The sequence below is a fragment of the Marmota flaviventris genome, chromosome 3, assembly GCF_047511675.1.
Source record: "Marmota flaviventris isolate mMarFla1 chromosome 3, mMarFla1.hap1, whole genome shotgun sequence".
NCBI lineage: Eukaryota > Metazoa > Chordata > Mammalia > Rodentia > Sciuridae > Marmota > Marmota flaviventris.
Window position 1 is genome coordinate 34,299,087 of NC_092500.1, and position 23,504 is coordinate 34,322,590.

The 23,504-nt window shown below is 31.3% G+C and overlaps 1 protein-coding gene across 1 annotated transcript in view; it reads right to left on the reverse strand.

The window, feature by feature from the left end:
* Lrriq1 (leucine rich repeats and IQ motif containing 1) overlaps window positions 1–23,504 on the reverse strand; it is a 170,400-nt gene that overhangs the window by 73,242 nt on the left and 73,654 nt on the right. Inside the window, exons 15-18 of the mRNA XM_071609153.1 lie at window positions 21,045–21,224; window positions 18,576–19,025; window positions 16,257–16,458; window positions 8,127–8,246 (exon numbers count right to left, since the gene is read on the reverse strand). Of these exons, the coding sequence (XP_071465254.1) occupies window positions 8,127–8,246; window positions 16,257–16,458; window positions 18,576–19,025; window positions 21,045–21,224 (952 nt within the window). The remainder of the gene's footprint in view (window positions 1–8,126; window positions 8,247–16,256; window positions 16,459–18,575; window positions 19,026–21,044; window positions 21,225–23,504) is intronic.

Below are 23,504 nucleotides of genomic sequence, written 5' to 3' on the forward strand. Positions count from 1 at the left end.
TACTAAAATAGGCTATTTTAGTGTTTCATATCTATTATATTCTAGAAAAAGTTGCAAAACTTTTTCCCAAAGGAAATAAGAGACCTCATCTTACTAAAATTGCTAAACTTATTTTTCAACTTGGGCTCAAGGCTCTGGATAATATCTTATCCATCATTATTTGAGAGGTTCATTATGAATATTATAGATAGAAGATACTTAATGGAAGGAGACAATTCTACGGGGGTCTCCTACATCTGCATGTCCTGTGACAGCTTTTTTCTAGACTATCTTTTCAAGGATGTTTGCATAGCTGACAGCCTGGGAAGACAGAAAAACATTTCTCTCCATCACTGTCCTACCAAGAACCATTGTATATGGAGCATGCAAATTCAATGGACAAGTTTTGGACTCGGCTCATGATGGAGGCAGGAGCTAAAGTTGATGAGTGGGTTCCTTTAGGTCAATTCATTGTTCTCTTGTTGCTGCTTCTAGATCTGAATGCATAGTAGAAACTAAGATATTAATAAGATTACTTTCACATCCCATGAGTGTCAGATAAGAATATACTAATAGGGAAAGAGTTGCAGATTGTGAAGTTCTCATGTGACAAAATTTGTGATTTGCTGCCAGTGGAATGACTAGTGGGTCAGGATTTAGTGTGAGCCTCTCAACCCTCTGATGTCCAAAGCTTTTACAATATAGATGATATCCTGCTGGTTGCCAAGTCAAAATGATATGTATCTCAATTTTTAAAAAGTCAGTTTCAGCTTGATTGTGGTATTATCACACCTCTGCCAGGAGGTGTGGACAAAATTCTGGGTCTCTTTGTCCAAGTAGTTTCTTGAGACTTTGTGGAAAAATGAACATTGCCCAGTACTTCCTGTAGACAAAGAGAAACGACTACTTCTTCAGTTCTTCATATTAAAAAAAGAGGTCTAACACCCATCAATGCAGAACCTCTGGCAATAGAGGCAGACTTTACCTGGAGGTATTGCTTAGTGGTTTTGGATTTGTGACATTCCTGACATAGCCACTAGGGTTTACTTGTATAGGAAAGCACCTGTTAGTTTCCTGCTGGGCTGTTAGAAACTAAATAACTGGCTCTAGGAGACCTTGTGACTCTCTAGTTAGATATTACCAGATTTGGATTCAATGACATTAAAGGTAGAAGGTCTCCAAAAATACTCTCATCAAAAGAAAAGGGTATATCAAAATATGTTGCTACCTGGCTTCAGTGGCAGGTCAGCTTTACATGAAAAAATTGGCGGCTGTCCTTCTTAGGGAAACTTAATCTCCACTCCACAACTGGTTGAGAAGGGATCTCTATTAACATAGATTCCCTTAAATTCTAGCACCTGTTTTAGGATGGTTTATCTTAGGTAAACTCCAACTTACTCTTGGGCTGTTGCCAGTGTCATCACACTAGCAGATTAACCACATCCTGCTTGAGCCCTCAAATAACAAATCACAGTTGCTTATACAACTATCTGGGTTACTCATATGTATGATCACAGTAAGGGCCCATTTCCCATTGAGAATGACCAATATTATGTCATTGATTGGGTCTGCCTGACTCTTTTTCAGATACAGAAACTGTTAATGTGTGTCAGACTTGTGACAATGGAAAAATTTATCATTTGTCCTGTAGTAGAGGAGGTCCCATCATAATCCACAGGTTATAAATCAGCTGACTATGGCCACACAAATGTGGTCCTTGAAAGTAGTCTGAATAATTTCTCAGGCTCTGAACTCTTTGAATATGATATTTATGTGCCTTTTTATCACAAAAGTTACTTGATAATGAGCTGACAGCTCAAGTATACCTCTTTCTTTTCTTATCTAATCCTTTTTGTTAAAGCAATTAGAGAATATGACTATCCACAGAAAATGGACTTATGCTTGCAGTCACTTCTTAAATAATGTATAGGAAGAAATGCATAGGAGTGATAAAGACTAATTTTTGACAACTCAGGATTTTCTCCTGGCCACTCCTGGAAATTATGAATATTTCTTTTCCCTAAAAGCAAGCACAGCTAAGCATGACTGATCAATCCTTAGGATACAGTCTACCTGAAAGGAGACAGGCTGTTCAAATAATCCTGGTTAAGTTTTATAAAAATGCACTGGGGACTTGTTCCCAAACTTTCTAAATGAAAATTTTAGCCATAACTGGAAAACAGAAAAGTAGTGAATTTGTGACTACTGAAATTGTACACTGTAATTTTGTGGAGTTAGTTTCAGAATAATATGCTGTACCTTTGAAAGGAACACCTTAGACCCTGGAGGCATTCAAGGGAGGGGAAAATCAATCATCTTTTATTCATAGAACTGCCCCTATTGTTTCTCCACAAGGAAAATGCCCAAGTAGGATTCTCCTAAACTGCTGCAAGCACTTCAAATTTACCTTACTGCTAGATCTTCCATTTTATATGATTACATTACATTGTAAAAGTCCAAAACACTTAATTCAAACAGCATCTATTTTCTCACCAAAATAAGTGAAAAAAGGAAAATCCTAGTAAAGGCAGTCTTATATATAGAAAATTTAAAAATACAGGAGCATCCTGGTAATTTGCCATGATTTGAAAATAAAGTGATGGCAATGTCAAAGTAAGAAAAAGGAACATTATCTTCCTAACTAATACTTGGCTTTAGTCACAAGTACCCCTGACCTATTATCTCTTAATCATATACAAAATTATCCATTTAAAACAGAAATAACAACATTTTCTTCCCATATTAAAAACTTAATAATTTTCTATTGCATTTGACATAAACTCCAAAGTGCTTGCTTGATATCACATCATAGGTATTATATGAATTAACCCATAGCCATTTTTCTGTTTTTTACCTCTATTTATCCTTCTATACTAATTAGTTCTGCCTATTCTAAACTTTCTGTTCCTTTAATATATTGTGTACATATTTCAAGGTTTGAAGACTTGCCTTATATTTAGCACAAAATAGTATTATCCTATGGCTACTTCTTCAATTTATTTTCAATCCTTATTTAAATGCTGTACTTTATACAGAACTAATTTGATATTTCAATGAAATACTATGTTCTGTCCCTTAGTCTTATTTTTATAGGTATTTTCAATATCTTATAGTATACTGTAGATTAATGTGGGTGCTGTCACCTCGAGTAAAATGTATGCCTTGTGAGGTTATAAATATTATATATTTTGTTCACCATGGTAAAAATACTACCTAGGAAACTTAAGATACTCACTGATGATTAAAATATTATTCATTTATAAAGATAATAATACTGACAATGATGATAGCAGTTTGAATTAGAATTAAGATCCTCCTGATAATTCTATAAATATTCTAAAAGTTATCATCTGAAAAAACAGAAGCTCAAGGCACTTAAGAGCAATCAAGGCAACCAGGAGAGAGCCAATACCTTAGAAAGTAGAGTTTGATGCTTATGTGAACCATATATTTCCCTTCAGGAAAATGTTCCTTCAGTAAAGTTTGAAATTTATTAACAGGAAAGAAATGCCAAACATAAATTTGAGGACTGTTTGGAGAGTTTCACTGGAATAAAGTGAAAATGTTGAAGTGTACAAATACTAAAGCAGTGAATAGTGAAGGACCAAGATCCCAGAGTTGAGCAAACTAAAGAAATATGAGCTCAAAGTCATGTCTACAACTTCCCTTCATGTTTTCTAATTCCAAGTAGTAAATGTGCACACAAGATGCTGAAAAGCACAGCACAACAGCCACAACTGGATACTAAAGAACTAAGAAGACATTTTCAATCATTTGGTGGAGTAGAGAAAGGGATTGGAATTCAGGAATAAACAAGGTGAAAGAAACCTGATATATACCCCAGGTTTTCAGATGAAACACCCAACTGTTTTAAATTTAAGAGAAACAAGAAATAGAACAGCCATACCAAAACAAACAAACAACAACAACAAAAAAACAAACTTAAAAAATAGCCTCACAAGGATCTCTGCTCACACAACAACTGCTTTTCAGAATAAAATTAAATCTTCTTTAGAGAAAGAAAACAACATCTTTATATAGATAAAGTCTGGTACATAACCAAAGATTAAATGCATAGAAAGAAGATGAACTGACTAAACATCCAAGAGATAAATAGCCAATAGAAACAAACCTATAAGTGATCCAGGCATTTCATTAATTGAGAAACTTTCAAAAATACCACACTTGAAATGTTCAAGAAAATATATATAAGATGATAAAAAACTTCAAGTTGATTTAAATAAAAGGATCAAATAGAAATTGTAGAACTAAACAAAAGAAATGAAGACTTCAGGAGATATACTAAAAATGATTAGATAAAGCAGGAGAGATAGTCAGTGAACTCTAAGATAGGTCAATAGAAACAACAAAATTAAAACACAAAATGTTTCAGGACACTGAAAATAAAAAGTCACAGGCAACAGAAACAAAACTAGACATATGGGATTGCACAAAATGTTTGTATTTCTACACAGTAGAGCAGTAGAGGAAACAATTAATGAAACAAAGGATCAAACAACATAAGAGAAAATACTTATAAACTATACATCTGATAAGGAGTTAGTATTTAAAATATATGAAAAACTAAAAAAAAAAACCTGATTTTTAAAAAATGGATCAAGTATGTGAATAGACATTTCTCAAAAGAAGACAAAGATCAACAGGTTTATGATAAAATGTTCAACATCACTATCTTCAGGGAAATCAAGTTAAAATTACAATGATACATCACCTCACAACTATTAGAATGACTATTATTAAGAAGACAAAGATAGCAAGAGTTGTTAAGTATGCAGATGAAAAGGAACTGTCTAATACTGTTGGTGGAGAGGTAAATTATTACCAGTCATTAAAGGAAACCCTATGGAGTCTCCTCAAAAATTTTAAATAGAACTACCAAGTTACCAAACAATCCCACTTCTGGGATCTACCCAAATGAAATCAATATGTTAAGATAACTGTACTCCCATGTTTATTGCAGCATTACTCATAATCATTAAGACATGAAATCAACCTAAATATCTGTCTGTGAATGGATAAGGTCACAAACATATACAAGTGGATATTATTCAGTCACAAATATAAAGAAATTATGCCATTTGCAACAAGATAAATGAACATGGAGAACATTATGCTCAGTGAAATAAGCCAGGCACAGAAAGACAAATACCATATGATCTTACTTATATATGGGGTATCTGAAAAAGCTAATATCATAATAGAGAGTATAATGGTGGTCCCAAAGACTGCAATGGTTTGGGGGAAGCAGAGGAGACACTTTTCAACCCCATGTGTAAGGCCAATACAACCTTTACACCAAAATGCAAAGATATAACTAAGCAAGAAATGAAATTTATAGTCTCAACATCTTGAATTCAAATGAAAAAATCATAAACAAAATATTAGCAAGTCAAATCTACTGGTATGTTAAAAAGAAAATGTATTATAGCCAAATTAGTTTATTCTAGGAAGACAAGGTTTAGTGTTAGAAATTAATCAGTTATATGTATAGAAAGTATTTGATATATATATATATATATATATATATATATATATATATATATATATATATATATATATCTCCCAAAAAACATATATAGGATCATCATCACCATTAACAGCAGCAGCAGCAGCATTATCATCATCATCTTGCCTTTGAACATGCTAAGGAATAACCTCCTTAACCCATAGTTTCTATGACACCTACAGGAACCTTCTCATTTATTGGGGAGTATTTAAACTTTCATCCTGAAACCAGGAAGTAGAAAAGAATGTTTGTAATGACCATCACTATGCAAATTGTACTTGAGGTAATAATCAGGACAAGGCAATAAGAAAAACAACTTATAAAAAATTTTTAAAAAAAGGAAAAAGAAAAAGAACTATCATTATCCATAGGTGACATGATTAGATACATGGAATATTTAATAGAATTGACAATCTATTAAACATAATAAGCAATTTCAGCAAAGTGGCTGCATACACAATCAATAAAATAAAAATAAAGATAAAATGCATTTCTATATGCTAATCAAGCATGATATCAGCAAACACCAAATAGCTAGGAATAAATCTATAAAAATGTACAACACCACTATGAAAAAACCCTTCATAGTTTCTTGATATTGTGTATATTTCAAAAATCCCTCTATATTATTTTTTAATCAGTATGACAATTTCAGAAAGAATAGAAATTGGCTTCTCAATAATACAAGTCATTATGTATAATGGTTTCCATATTGAAGTTCATTGTAAACAAATTCTGTTCAGTGAAGAAAGCAGGCATAAATTAACTCATCTCTTCAAAATCAAGGTAAATTAAATTTAGTTCTGAAGAACATCAGAAAGAAATTTACAAAGGCAAATAAACTACAAGGATTTTTCATGAAAGGTGTAGGGTGATTTAAAAGCATTTTAATTATTTTCAAGATAGCTAGTTGTTGTTTTTTTACTGAATATAAATAAAAATAAATTTTCCCACAGAAAAATAATTGACTTTATAAGGGAATTTTCAGAAACAATTTAATTCCTTTGAGTATTTGAGATTTGAAGACAAAATAATGTGAAATAGTTGTAAATTTTTAAATTATTTTACCTACACATCAATTAAAAAATAGTTATCTTGGCATTTCTAGAGACATACTGATTAGCAGCATGCTCTGAAAGGTGATTTTGTATACTAAAAGAATAATGTTGACTTTTAAAAGGCTTCCTTTTGATCAAGATATGATTATGTATAGTTAAGAAAACAATTCAGATGTGAGCAATAGTGTTATATAAATAATAGCTTCATCTTAGTCTTTTTATTAATTCTTTTTTTAAACTATAGATGGACACAACACCTTTATTTATTGATTGATTTTTATGTGGTGCTGAGAATCAAACCCAGTATCTCATACATGCTAGGCAAGTGCTCTACCACTGAGTTAAACTGCAATCCCTTGTCTTAGACTTACTGATACAATATTAATGAATTCATAATTCAATATTACAGTGAAATTTGGAGACGCTTGATAAATTATGTCTGACAAACAGAGAAAATACATAAAATAGATTTAACTTTTCTGACTGAATTTAAAAGAAAATATCGTATTACTGAATGTCAAAATTCTCATGATATGTGTGTTTGGGTGTGTGTGTGTGTGTGTGTGTGTGTGTGTGTGTGTGTATATATATATATATATATATATATATATATATATAAAATTATATTTAACTCCTAGAGTTATTCACTGGATACTGGTTCCAAGACCCCAGTGGATACCTGAAACCGTGTATTGTACAAAACCCAATAGATGATATAGACAACATTGTCAGCATCACTCACTGGTTTTATAGTCCAATTCCAGGCGTAATGCTAATAAAGAATTACTTGAACAAAAGCACTATGATGCTGAAAAAGTGATCTGTTAACTGTGATATCTACTAAGAATCTAGTGGGTAGGTAGTATATACAGTGTGGATACTGTGGAGAAGAAGATGATTCATGTCCTGAGATAAAGAGATGATTCATGTCCTGGAAGGATGAATGGCCATATGAAATTTTATCACACTACTCAGGACTGTGCACAGTTTCAAACTGATAAATTATTTATTTCTGGAATTTTCCATTTAATATTTTAGACCATGAATACAGGAAAGACTTATGTACTTTTTAAATGAAGTATTAAGTTCATGAAATACAACAAAAACAAAAACAAAACAAACCAGAATCTTTTCCAGTTCAAAGAAAACTTAAGAAAAATAAAACTAAATGTAACTTGTCTTCATTGATCTGACTAAAAATGGGACATTAGTGGGATTACTGGAAAATATGAATAAAGTAAACTGGATCACAGTAATGCAGCAATGTTAATTCCAAAATTGGTAATTTTACTGTAGTTACATAAGACATTAGCTTCTGGAGAATCTGGTTCAAATGGTACAAGGTAATATTGTAACCATTCTATGACCACCCCTAAACATTGTACAAGGTTATAGGCAAATGAAGACAATGTTAGGAAAAGCATACTGACACAAGTGTTACTTTGGAAAAAGAAACTATAACATAACATTACTAGGGTAAATACCTTAGAAACTGGTATACAACAAAATAGTGTACAGGTAATATTATAAGATAAATATTGTTTGTTGGAGTTGGTACTTACTTCATCAAACGTAAAATCCTCTAAATCTATTTCTTCATATTCTTCTTCAGATTCTTCATTTTTGATAGCCTCTAGAGCTGTTGTCAGTTTCTTTCGCAAAATAAAGCCTTTCCAAACTGCCTAAACAAAAATTTAAACTATGTTATACAAGGTTATAGATCAAACCCCAAAACAGATTCTCTGTGTTATCCCATTAGAAAGATAAAACATCTTAGAACTTAGTTTAATGGCTCAATAATCTGCTTTTTGAACTTTATGTGACACTTAAAACTGTAAGATAAATTAAACGACTGCATGTGTCTGAATCTCAGGAGATTTTCTTTGTGGTAAGCAGAAAAGAATCTTTAAAACTCCCTCAACTGCACATGTAGGTCAACCAATCAATTATCTGACAATTCCTCTAGGACTCATTGTAAACTAAGAAGAAAGAGATGCAAAGAAAACCAATTTTGCTGATTTTCAAATAATTGTGTATAAAATAAGCCAAAGCATATTTAGGAAAACTTCAACATATACAAACGCCCCATAACAATTAATTAATTTCATTTTAAAATAAAGTCATCACAATGAAACTAAAAATATTCAGATTACTTAATAATCTTGGAGCCGGGATGCTTTTCAAACTATACATCTAAGTATAATGAAGCTTTAGTATCTGTATATAAACATATATAGATATATACATATGTTTATATACTGCATATGAGTTTCAGAATATATTAAGTATAAAATCCAGGCAAGAAATAATTATGGTTTATTTTTCATACTACTGTTTATGAAAAAATGTATGTAAATATATTATAAACATACACATCAAATAAACATATTGAAGTATAATGCTGGCTTACATTTAAAATTAAAAGTATAAATTATAAAATTTATTTTTAATATGGTTACATACAAAAGCAGAAAACTAGGTAGAAGGCAATAGAAACTTGACTTCTCTAAATATTCTTGGATTTGGCTTCGGAACTATGTACATGCACACTCTGAATAAATAGCTGGTTTGTCCCATTTCTATGGTCTTTGTTTATTTCTACTTTATATGTATGTATAAACCCACTCCCCTACCTCTCCTCCCTCCACACTCCATGGAGGGGGTGGGGAGTGAAACAGAGAAAAAAAGAGCAATTATGTTAGTAGGAACCAAGAGTTTATAAAGAAAAATTGCAAATGTAAAACTTAAATAAATATCATATAGTCCCAAATGTAATTTTAAAAAACCTGCATGAAACATGGTAAGTTTTTTTCCTTAAAAAATTATTTTCAGTGGGGCTGGAATTGTAGCTCAGTGGTAGAGTGCTTGCCTCATATGTGTGAGGCTCTGGGTTTGATCCTTAGCACCACATAAAAATAAAATAAAGATATTGTGTCCACCTATAACTAAAAAATAAATATTAAAAATGTGTTTTCAAGCTCAGCACATTGAAAAAAAAATCTAAAAATAATAAGCATATCTACAGCAATTTATTCTGCTAAAATCCAGATTGGGGTCTCTATATTATTCCCACCAAGCAAACCAAGGATCTTTGAAGAAATTAATGATTGCAAGCCTGGGACAAAATGTCTATTAAGTGAACTTGAAACAATGAATTGTTTGTTATCAAATTATAAAGGAAGTAAAAATTTTAGACTACTGAATTGTATCAAAAGGTTAACTTGAAGAAACACATTGGCCAAATAAGAAACAATTTGTGCATTAAAAAGAAAAATGCAATGGAAATATATACATTAATGTACAAGATTATAGGGCAAATGAAGACAATGTTAGGAAAGCATACTGACTCAAGTGTTACTTGGGAAGAAGAAACTAAAAATAAATAATTAATGAATTCATTATAATAATATGCATTATGGTAACCTCTGGAATACGCTAGGAAACCTCACTGAACTAAAAATTGACAATTAAGGGAGAGTATCAAGCATTTAACCTGCCTTTCCAGGATGAACTGTGTAACCCAGGGTATCTAAAGAATTAATTAGAAAAAAATTTCCTGTATAGACATGTTTTAGCTAATAAACGAAGTAGCAAAAATGTACAGAATCATAATTTTACAGATCAATAGTAAAATAGTTGGCATAGGCAACTAATATACTGAAAAGGAAGCCACCAGACATTAACTACTTTGTTGTAACACATACCACCATCTACAGAGTATCTTTGCTGAAAATAAACAAATCTGAATCAGATCGAATGTTAGATCTTGCTGTAGATTTACAAAAACAAATGAGCATGAGACATATTAAATGCACTGGGAACACATTGTGCGAAATTAGAGGAAGTACAAATCTATAAAGGACAAATGATCTGGCTTTTTCAGTGAATGAACCTTAAGGAAAAGAAGGGAATCGCTCTGTGTTAAACTATAAGAATCATGTAAACCAAAGGCAAAGTGTTGAATTTGCTTATATTTTGATTAAGAAAATGTTGTAAACTAACATTTGTAAAATTGGATAGGAAGTCTGAATATTGATATGATATTTGGAGATACTGAAAACTAATCATCACATTTTAGCAATATATTACAGGTATATAGAGAGCAATAGGTCATACAGAAGGTAATAAAGAAATATTCATGACAGTGTGTTTTTTTTTTGTCACACAATCTAGTGATGAGGAAGGAGAGATATGTTAGGTTTTAAAAGAGTCAATATTGGCTGGTAGTTTAACAATCAATATAATTTCATAAAGTGTAAAACTAAGCTTTTTCTGATAGAACAGTTAGTAAAGTATACCAGAAAAATCTATGGAGGTGGGAATAAAACACAAATGCAATAAGAAAAATATATAGTATGCTTAAAAAATGCCATAGACTAAAACAAATTAGGATTAGGGAGTAGGGAGTATTGGGAAGGGGTGGTTATTTTAAATAAAGTATCCCAGGAACCCCTCATTGTATAGTTAACATTTGAATACAAGCATAGTGGATCTATGAGACACCAACCTAAGGTTCCAAACAGTGAGCAAGATTTCTGTAGATGCCCACAAGTGCCATCTTCCATGCACTTTCATTCTGTGACCAACTTGTCCGTCAAATGTGAATCTGTATACATTTCATTAAGGAACATTTCAAATACATAGAAAAGCCCTGAGTACCTATGTACCTTCAGTGTCAGTTGAAGGTCTTTTACTACTCAGACAAATCAGAAGCTGTGCTAAATCTGTTATTGCTGTCATTAATTCTCAGGCATGTAATCCTGGGTAGGACATGCAGGCTGCTGATAAAGGCTGACATACAGTGTCTTACAACGTCACACTGTATCTGGAGCTAGACGACTGTCACAAGTGATGAATCCAATTCTCAATTATGCTCATCATGATTAGTCTCTGATACAGAGTAGCAGAGATTTTCTTTTTGCACCCTATGATAATACTTGACTTTCCCAGTGTTTCCATCCTTATCCTCAAAGACATGAGAAACCCAGGCTTCCAAGAATAGGTATAGTCATCTATCTTACTTTTAGGATGGGGATGGCACCATCAAAAAGATTAGCTCCTCCTAACTTAAGATATCTACCTATCTAACATGTCTGATGTGAAAATTCAATTTTTCTCTCAACTTGAGAGATACCCTTCTCAAGCATTCTTTGTTCAGCTACTTCCAATTCCACTTTTTGTACATGGAAGAAATGTGTTTCAATCAAACCTCACCATCAATCTCAACAGGCTGTTTTTCAGCTTCCTCTAAGAAAACCTTACATAGAAGCAAGGAATATGGCAGACACAGTTACTCCCTCAGAAAATTTACTTTCTTTTCTTTTTTTTTTTGTTCATGCACATGTTTCAGTCTTCAGATTCCATTCACAGACTGCAATTTATCTTCTGGGAAAAGTATGTGGTAGGTCTAGGAATCCAAGAGGGACTTTATTCTCTAATATATTTATTGCCTAAACTATATTTCTCCTTTTCACTGATATATCTTTCTTTTTTCCTAACCTCTAGATTTGTGACTATGACTGTTATTACTACTAAGCCAGCTCAACTTCATCTGTAAAATCAAAATCATAAAAGTCATGAATGATTAGATCATCATTAGCCTCCTTTCTCTGATACAACGTAGTGAAGATTAAATTAAATTAGAAATTTCTTACATATACTGGTAAGACCATGACTGTCACACAATGGGCTCTCATCATTATTTCCCCAATATCCTTGCTCTATTACTTCTAGAAATTCTATTTACTTAGTTTTCCAAGTAAGGAAAGCATGTAATATTCAACATTGTTTAAAGTTAAAAAATTGAAATTGACTAATCATTTTTGCCACTAAAAAATAAATTGCAGTATAGATAATATTCCTGCTTTGTATCTTGTTATGAACAACTTTTTAACTTTTTAAGAGAGTACAGGATTCTCCTAAACTGAAGAGAAGAAAATATAAATGTATTCAAGAACTTGAACAATGTTAAATGATAGAAATAGAAGATGGTGTATTTCTTTTTAGAGAGAGAGAATTTTTTTAATATTTATTTTTTAGTTTTCAGTGGACACAACATCTTTATTTTATTTTTATGTGGTATTGAGGATCAAACCCAGCACCCCGTGCATGCCAGGCAAGCGTGCTACCGCTTCAGCCACATCCCCAGCCCCAAAGACGGTGTATTTTTGTGTAAGGAGAAACAAAATTGGAAGCACTGCTTAAAAAAGTGGCCCTAATTTCTTAACTCACTCATTTTGAAGACTATCCCCCTCTTTATGATTGCTTTCTCCCATAGAGTTGGGTCCTTATTGCACACCAGGATATGTCACATCCTCTAGATGACTAGTATATACAAGTTATCTTAGAAAGAAACATATTTTTTAAACATTTGTAATTTGGGGATTATTTATTATTATTATTTTAGATTCCCTCATCTGAATATTTCATGTTATCTTGGTTACTTGCTTCACTTTAGAATATCTTCTCCCTAACATAGAAATAAATGGACAGATGACTTCTTGAAAGTGAAGTGCCCTTCACATTCCTTTGTCCCTGACCCTGCTCTGGCAAGGTTTAAGAATTAGGCAGACATGCTTGCTTTCCCTTGATTTCTTTTCTCTAAGGTCATTATACTTATACACCCCCACTCTTTTATACCAATATAATGATAATATATCAAGATTAGGGATAGAACCAGTAAAATGAACAGAAAGGGCAACCTTTATTTAACCTTCAAGGACTGAGATTGATTCATCATGCCTCACGATGGATCTACCCATCCAAATGATTAGCAGGCTAGACCTTCTACAAAGCTGTACTGTGTGTGTTTCTGGTGTGACACCTAGTGATACTTTCTTCATGGATCTGTGTAAGGTTAGAAATTCAAGTCCCATTTTATTAGAAATATAAATGTGTTGGTAAGTAACCTCATAATTTATTAATTTCTATTAAAAGGTATAATAGTTCTCCTGGTAATTCATTTAAAATTAGTTCATCTTTCTTACACATTCAAATTTCTTACACATTTTAATATTCTAGTTCTTTGATAGTCTAGTTGCACTGTATTTATTATTCTAGTCACATATAATCCTTTTTTTTTTACTGCCACTATCCTTTATACTGGAATTCCATTCTTTTATATATTAACATCAATCTCTGTTTCTCAAGCTATATTTACATACTTTGGGTTGCTGTAATGTATATTAACTTAAAAATTAATTCTAGATCACATAATAAACACTAATGGAGGCCAAAATAAAACACATAAGACAGCACTTTAACATGAAATGATTCAGGCTTTGCAGCTTTTTCAGTTTTAGCAGATAGCTTCCACAGGTTCCCAGAGGTTGTCTACATTTCAGCCAATCAGAAAATGAAAAGAATATGAAGAAATGTCTGTTGGAGGTTTTTTGGGGGAAGTTATACAACTTGTGCATATATTTTCTACTCATATTCCATTGACTAGTACTTTAAAAGAGGAGCACAATAAACTTCAAGGGAAGCTGGGAAACCAACTTGGCCAATATGCCAGGAAGAAATAAAGAATGGAAATTTTAGTTAGCAGAAAGCAGCTTCCCACTCATTCTTCATGAAATCTTCAATCTTTCTAAAATTAGGATATAAAATATCCACATTATGCTGTGTTCCAAGGATGTTTAGGCAGTCTAGAATTTATATCTTATGATAAGTAATTCAACAAACTAGATACTTATGCCCAGAAAGAGAAAAAGTGGTTGAATTCAGTGAGTTGACTATTATGATTTACAATAAAAGAAACTTGCCCTAAATTACAAAGAAAGGCTAAATTATGCTTCTTTTTATTACAGATACAAAAAAGCTCACCCAGTGATGTCTTTAAGTGATATTAGTTACTAATATAGGCATTTTCATAAGGTAATGGACTTCTCCTTATTGAGACGAATGAAGAAAAGTTGACTACTCATTAATCATTAATGCTGAAAAATGCATTGCACACATCCAATAATGACAGGAATTTGGGCTTCATGACATCTACATTCTTTATGCAACAGAATAATATTTGAGATGGAAATTAGATTTTTTCTCACTTTTTCTCAAAGTTTCCTTCAATCAACTGCACTACCCCCATTTCTACCATTATCTGGCATCAGTACCAGCTTTGTCTATGCACTGCTCTCAGGAGGAATATGTACAAAAAAAATTAAGTAATCTAAAATACTGGATATATTCATTAGAGCCAAGGCAGAGGCGATTCTTTTGAAAACTATAGCCTTAAAAGAATGGATAGAAAATTTAGAGAAAAGATTCTCTCTTTTATTTTCTTAAATTTAAGGTTATTATTTCAGTTGTTTGTGCCAAATACCTAGAAGGCATCCCTGATTCCTCCTTATCTCTTATACACCATATGCCTATACATTAACTTTATCAGCTTTTCCTTCCAAAATGCATGTCAGATCTTCAAGATAAATCAGTATAGTCTAGAATGTGATAATCTTACTACTTCCACTGCAAAGATTTTGGTCTGTATTATCATTATTTCTTCTTGGGATACTGCAATAACCTCCCAACTCTACTACTACTGCTGCCCTCCTATAATATATTTGCAACGTAAAGTGAGCTTGATCATGTCAGTCCATGATTAATCTTTTTAAAGTCCTTGAATATCTTTCTGAATCATAGAAATAAAGCCAAAGTCTTATACAATAATCTATGACTTATAAATCCTATTTGTTTTCCCTTTTATCATTTTCCAGTCACACAATCATTTTGCTATTCTGTAAACTCTGTGAGTATTCTATTAATTCAGGACTTTTGAACCTGATATTCCTTTGTCTGGAATATCCTTCCCCTAGATAGCTCATGGCTTAGTCTTTGTCTCTAGTGTAACATTTTATGGTCTTCCATATCTATTCTATCTAAAAGTATAAACTTCCCTTTGATATTTCTATCCTGCTTTACATTTCCCCTTGATTCTTATTATTAACATGTACATTCACTAGCAAGATTTTTATGTCAAAAATATTTGATAAATGTATGAATAAAGGGAAATGCTAAATTTTTGTTCAGTTAATTATCATTCAATTGAGGCACAGTACCATAGATATTTACAGATCTTATTTTATATATTTATTTAGTTTATGTTTGCCTCTTCCATCAGAATGTAAATGCCTTTTTAGCAAAAATTTGTTTGTGATTTTATATTCTATGGCTAGAAAATTACCCATCAAATTGAAAAAAAAAGAATGAATAAATTAAAAACAATATAATCTAGTTAAAATTCAGTTCGACATCTGGTCTTGGTGACATTGACTAAATCTATGTACTGCTCTCTTTCTAAATTTTTAAATAAAATGGGTATTTGAAGAACTTTAACAATTATTTTGATAGACTTCTAGAAATAACTACAAATTGGGTCAAATGAGACCTGCTTGGGCTAACCAAATCTTAACAATTTGATAAATGACACATTTGAGGAGATATTTTAAATATGACTGTGTGGTTCACCTTGACACAGCCATAAAAATGCTATTTTAGTTTTAAAGACTATTCTTTCAATCTAGATACTAGGCAGAACCACAGCCAATCTACAACTAACCTACAGCCTGTATGTCACATGTCATGTAACTGTAAATCACTTAGATTTGGGGCTTGTTTTTAAACAGAATCATCTAGTGAAAGATGACCAATAAATCTTTTATGATTACCCATGTTATCAAAAGATTAAAATTAACCTGAATAAGAACAGCAGCCCTCTCCCTCTGTTCTTGGATATTCATAGTATTTTTTCTTTTTTCTTTCTTCAAAATAGTCTGAATATTGATGAAGGAATTTGGCAGGGGTTCTACTGCAGCAGTATGCCTCCGTGTAGAGAAATTGATCTGTCTGCGCACAAGGTAACCATGCCAGTGTGCCTGGATTACTACCGCTGCCCTGCTACAAAGAGGAGAAAGAAAAGTTTTAATCTGCATGAATATACACTTGTACATAAGAGGTATTCATAACCTATATTTTAAACATGAACTGCATATAGTGCTCCTTAAAACAAAGATCCTTCTTTTGTCTAACTCTAGTTATAGAAGAAAAAAAATATATAAACCTTCTAATTTAAAGGAGCAAATAGGCCAATATTAATGTGAGGGACATAGGTAAAAGGGGGTTTTGTTTATTTCTTTAAGAGAAATATAATAGAGATTTTGTATGATACTGAGGATTTTGATCTGGGTGGAGGGTGACAATGAGAAGAGATAAATAAATAGTTAAAATACCCTCTTAAAGCCCAAAAGTGAAGTCTAATGTTCTCCTAGCCCATGCCTACTTGCCAATTTCAGTCACAAAATTAGTCAGTGCTGTGGTTTTCATATCCCCCTAGTCTATGCAGCAATAATAGAAAAGTATGATGGATATGTACACGGATAATAAATGAGTACATGCTGTGTTTATCACTTAACTCTTTCTAATTGGAATTTTTCCCTTTCCCACAAAGATTACTGCAGGAATATTAAGGAGGCATAGAATATAGTCAAAGTGTTAACAATTCTGTCTTACTCTCTTTTCAAATTCCTGAATTTGGATTAAAGATGTAAGGTGGAGAAAGGATTCTATTTTCCAATGTTCTCTTGAAACAGTCTTCAATAGTTTTGTAATTTATCAAACCCAATGAAATTTTGTCCTTCCCTCATACAATCTGGTTTAAGACAAAGTCTACTTAAGCAATTCTTTCTATCATACATGACTATAGTTTATTTGTGGGAATTTAGAAAAGTAATAATACAATTATTTGCTAATGCTAGTTTGATTTATTATTGTATTACTATCATCATCATAATCATCATCTTTTCTTAGCAAATATCATAAAGTAAGAAATATCCTTAGCATAAGAGTATTCATAAATCAGGCTTAGGAAACTTTGACATAGCCTACAGTACATCTTTCTGAATTACTAAATGGCAAATTTTAGTAGGTGAGTATACATTTTCTTTTCCTTTATTCTTGAAGTCTGATTTATCTCTGTTTTCACTTATTCATCCCTACATACTATTATCCTTTAGCTACTTTATTTATCATTCAGAAGTTCCAAGTATTATTTATATAAAATTTCAATAGGCAATGTCTGCAGTGTTTGGAGCAAAAGCAATCAATTAAATAAATCAGTAAAGTATAAATCAGGAAACAGTAAAGCCATTTTTAAATAAAATATTATTTCTATAATAGAAAATAAACATCAGTTTTAGAATATTAAACTATTTAAAACTCCCAGAAAAAAAATCACTGCATACACTGATAACTTCTCAAAGTAGGAAGACTGGGGAAAGCAAAAATAGCTACTGTGATATTCTGACTCCTTCCCTGTTCAGCTCAGCACCAATCACTGTCAGAAAAGCTGAGTCTGACATTTTTTCTCTCTCATTGGCTAGACACGAAGGAAAAAAAAAAAAAGAGATCAAGAAGTTGATAGGCCAAAGTGAAAATCAACCTTTGCTGGTTCAATAAGCAATAATAGCCAGCCATTAGCCTTCAAATATAAAAGTGTTTAATAATTGCAAGGAATTTTATGTGATTAATCATGAAGATTAGTTCTGTACCTTACAAAACTGTTATGCCAAGAAAATTACAGTACACAAATATCTGCACACATGCTTATTAAATGTTTTACTACAGTGGGAAAATACTTAGCAAATAGAAAGGTATAGTTTTTAAATAAATTACTTGATTATTCAGAAAGTATCATTTAATTATTTTAGAATGTAATATTTTATTTCTCTTTCAAATTATCTGTTATTTAGAAATTACAAGGCAAGAAAAATTTCACATTTACTCAATTTTAATGAAGTAATACTAGAAATCAAATCAAAACTAGACAAAATTTAATCAAATTAATCTGCATGGTGATTAATTTGTACACATCATAAAAACATAGTTAAGGGAATTGATAAAAAATATTATAGTGATTTAAACCTTGACCAACTTATTATTTAGCACCATTGACTTAATATCATCCATCAAAAATAGTAAACATAACATCTGCAAAGAATATGACTTACAAATCTTACATTTTTTCATTCTGTTCCATATGCTGGTGATTCCTCAGCAGAGAATTTGTCGTTTCTGTTTCCATGAATGAACTTCCTTTGGTGGGGATGCTTTTTGCCTTACCATCTTCTTTCTTCAGGCCTACTAATTTTTCCTGACTTCTTCCTTCCACAACTTCATATGCAGAGGAGTAGCTTATTGGGGAATTATTAAAGCAAGGGTCCATCCACTGCTCAGAAATTCCTGGTGAGTCTGTTCTATGTTTGTTGGTGCTAGAGTGGAAGACTTCATCTTGCAGTATGAAGTCACTGCTTGGAAGGGCCAAATGATTTTTCTGGGTTTCTGATTCATCTCTCTTAGTGATACTTATATCCCCATGTTCATGTGCATATCTGCATTCATTACTAAGTGTCATCAACTTCTTAAAATAATAACAGAAATTTTCTGCAGTATCCAAGGTGAACACATCCCTGAACAAATAAATGATGAGACCATTTAGTATTAAATACTATTCAGTAAGTATAAAACTTCAATAGATTTTGCAAATAAATTTTGTTACATGGCCTAAAATGAACACTAAAATTAATTAAAACATTCACTGTAAATTACTTCTAGTTATTTATAAAATTCACCTCATTATAAACAAAATCTTAAAATTTTTTTTATTTAATTTAGAACTGTCAGTCCAGACAAAATGTCTGGAAGATTTAGGACCATTTTTATTCAAGATATTTTTGGTACAACTGAATGAGAAAAATTCATGCTTTTATTACCATAAACATGAGAAATCATGGCTGCCTAAATTTGGAGAAGTTATTTATGAAATAAATTTAAAAAGTACTTTCTGCATTGACTCTTGCCACACAAAATATTTATATTGGACTTTTAAACAAAGAATTTATGCTATGGGAAAGTTTATATTTCTATTTTTCTTTGGAAAAACAATCCATTGCAAAGAGATTTCAAATATTTTAAGACATAAATAGGTGAGATTCTCTTAAAAAATTGTGGATTTCTCTTTTGTATATTGTGATTTATGTAATTACTCAAACTTTCATGTGTTTGTCAATAACAAATGTAAAGGATATATGAGCATTATTCTTAGAGACATTTTATTTATCTTCCTTTAAACCTATCATATTTTGAAAATGTTTTACTTATTTCAAACATATATTTTATGGATATATTTAATATATAGTCACAAGTTTGTTTATTTTTCTTCTGAAATAATGCACTACATAAAAATATTTCATCACAACAAACAAAATGGAAGCTATAATTATTTCCTAACAATGTAAATATAATTAGATAGTTTCTGTGTTCGTAAAGTTAATTACTAGGCATTAGCAAAGATTCCCTCAATATATTTTTCATATTTTGTATTTTACTCATTTTATTTACTAAAAATTCAGAAAAGGTACACAGTGATATCAAATGTTTATGGTAAGGTGCTGAATTCACTGATACAGTGCATATTATTTTTCCTGTTATAAGGGAGACTCATCATAAGTGAAAAAAATGTGAAAACATTTCCTGTAGCTTATTTGTATTTTATGAAGAAATGCAAATTTTAAAATCCAGTTTTAAAAAGATCAATTATAATTCTATTTATTTATTTATTTATTACTATGGATTGAACCCAGGGATACTCAACCACTAAGCCACATCCACGTCCCTTTTTTGTATTTTTAATTTTAGAGACAGGGTCTCTCCAGTTGCTTAGGGTCCCACTAAGTTGTCAAGGCTGGCTTGAACTTGCAATACTCTTGCTTCAAGCAGCCTCCTGAGCTGTATAGGTGTACACTAACACACCCAGCTTATAATTCATTCATTGTAATTCCACCAGGATTCAAGGTGGGGTGGGGAAAAGAAAGTTCTCTTTATTTAGTATCTGATTACGATTCAGCTTCTGTGCTCTGAATACATGTAAGAGTTGACTGCATTTTTCCAGTGTGGTGCTGTAATACCTTAATATATACATATATTTAGTACATGTATCTTAAAATTTGGTCCTGTAATACCTTAATATACACATATATTTATTATATGTACCTTAAAATTTAATATATATTATGTTATAAAACTTGTTTTACTCAATTGTAACATTTTATTTACCTAATTTTCTTTTATGTTAATCTGTGAATTCTTTGAGGATAGTCTTGCCCATAATAATTGTTAAATAAATTTACAACTGATTATTGATAACTAATAGAATGAATGTTTGCAGTGCCTTGAAACTTTTTTCAAGTTTCTATTTGTTTTATCTAAAATTTTAGCATTGAAATATATCAAATTACACTCAAAATATATATTGATGTATTTCCAAGAATAAAACCATGATGTCTAGAAGTTTTTCTAAAGGTAGAATATCCCCTGAAACACACTGATTTAAAGCAAAAACAGCATGATTGTGACAATCAGCATATTTAAAAATTATGTGTATATTTTACTTTATTTTAAATACTACCAGGAAGAGATAAGAATCTTACCTATTTCCATTGATATACTTTTCACTTAGTAAGTTAAATTCCCGAATTTGGGACTGACAAAATGCAAGCAAATGTCTTGATTCTAGATGACAGTGTTCTTGAGTGTGGATTTCTGAATGAGAGTTTACCTTATCACCATTAAGGATTTTTAGAGAAGGTAACACTTCAAGTAGAGAATGCCTATTAGAAATAGAAAACAAAATGTTAATCTTGATATGAAGAGTACATACTTAAAAATTACCATATGTCTAAGACATAAATAAGCACACAGTGTATTTCTCAGAAAATGCAATTGATTTTGCAGAGAAAAATGTACAGTTTGTTTAAAATTTACAGTATCCTGACATGCACAAAGTAAGTTTTAGAGCTCCTGATGTGCATTTTATCATTTTCTTCAAAATGCACATAGGAAAATCAAAAGTAGAAACTTATGCTGGAATTGGAAGTATAAAAGGCTGCATTATGAAAAGAATGATAATATGAGATAAACTCTTACTTAGCAGATAATTAAAATAATACTGCTGAAAGTTACCATTTTCTTCAGAAATAGAGATGAATTTTCATTGTCTTAGTAAAATGTAGTGACAAAAGGGCTAATACAAAAGAGTTAGGAGATAACTTTCATGATCTGGAACACCTAAAATTACATTTTCTCCCAAATATTGATAAGGATTATAATTATAACAATTATCAAAATGTGATCAAAAGTCTGTTACAAGGGTGGGAGTTGTGGCTCAGCAGTAGAGCATTTGCCTGGCACATGCGAGACCCTGGGTTCGATCCTCAGCACCACATAAAAAAAATGAACAAGTGAAATAAAGGTCTTGTGTCCAACTACAACTAAAAAATAAAAATATTAAAAAAGTCGGTAACAATTTAAAAAAAGTCAGAAAGCAAGAGTTTTCCATTAATCCTGGTCTTTAAGAAATAATTGCCCAAATCTTACACAAAATAGTGTAGTAATCTTTACACAATGATGTTAATGGTCACTAGGGACAAGTGGACTCAATGAACAAGACTCCAATTTTAAGAATTAATTGGTCCTTTGAGGAAATCTACAAAACCCTGATGAAAGATTTCAAAGAAAAATACATAAAAGGAGAGAGATATCCCATATTCACAGGTAAGAAAACTTAGTATTGACAAAATGTCAGTTCTTCCTCTATTGATCTAAGGATTCAACTTAATCCAAAATCAAATCCCAGCAAGTTTTTTTGTATACATTAATAAATCTATTCTAAAGTTTATGTATAGATGCAAAAAATTAGAATAGCTAACACAATATTAAAGAAGAAAAAGTTAAGGGACTGACACTGTCCAACTCCGAGACTGAATTGGACAATTACAATAACCAAGATAGTAAGGTAATAGGTAAAAAATAAAAAGAGACAAATATAGCAACAGAATAGAATATATAGGCCAGAAAATAGAGAAATAGAATGATCTGATCTTTGACAAAAGAGAAAAGGCAGTACAATGAAGCAAAGATTGTATTTTTAACAAATGGTTCTAGACTAGTTGGACACCCACACTTAAAAAACATGAATCTAGACAGACCTTAAATCCTTCACCAAACATTAAGTCAAAATTGATAATAGAACTAAATGTAAAATGTGAAAGTATAAAATTCCTATAAGATAACATAGCAGAAAAACCTAGATAACCTTGGATATGGGATGACTTTTTAGGTCAAACATCAAACATTTGATTAATGAAAAAAATCAATAAGATAAACATGTTATTAAAGACTTCTACTCTATCAAAAGACTATGTCAAGAAAGTGGGAAAACAAGCTACAGAGTAGGAGAAAATACTTGAAAAATATAGGGTTGATAAAAGACTGTTATTCAGTATATACAAAGAACAATGAAAAGTCAACAATAAGAAAATGCACAGATTAATTAAAAAATTGGCAAGAGACTGACCAGATATACTCATTAAAGAAAGCATAGAGATGGTTTTAAAAAAAGTAGGAAAATATATACATCATACTAATTTTGAAGTGCAAATTAAAATAACCATAATACATTAATATACGTTTTAGAAAGACCAAATTTTGAAACACTGATAATAACAAATGAAAGTAAACATGTAAAGCAAAGAAAATCTTCCTTGCTGGTGGGAATGCAAAATTACATAGTCACTGTGGAAGACAATTTAAACATTTCTTATAAAATACTTACATCCTTACCATATGATTCAGCAATAGTACTTACTAGTATTTACTGAAATGAATTAAAAAATTGTGACTTCTAAAGTGCAAGAAGTAAAATCAAGAATCAATAAATGGGATGGATTTAAACTAAAAAGCTTCTTTTCAACCAAAAATCTTGGGATAAAATCTTTACCACATGCACCTCAGATACAGCATTAATCTCCAGGATATATAAAGAACTAAAAAAACAACACCAAAAAAAACCAAACAACTCAATCAACATATGGACTAAGGAACTGAACAGA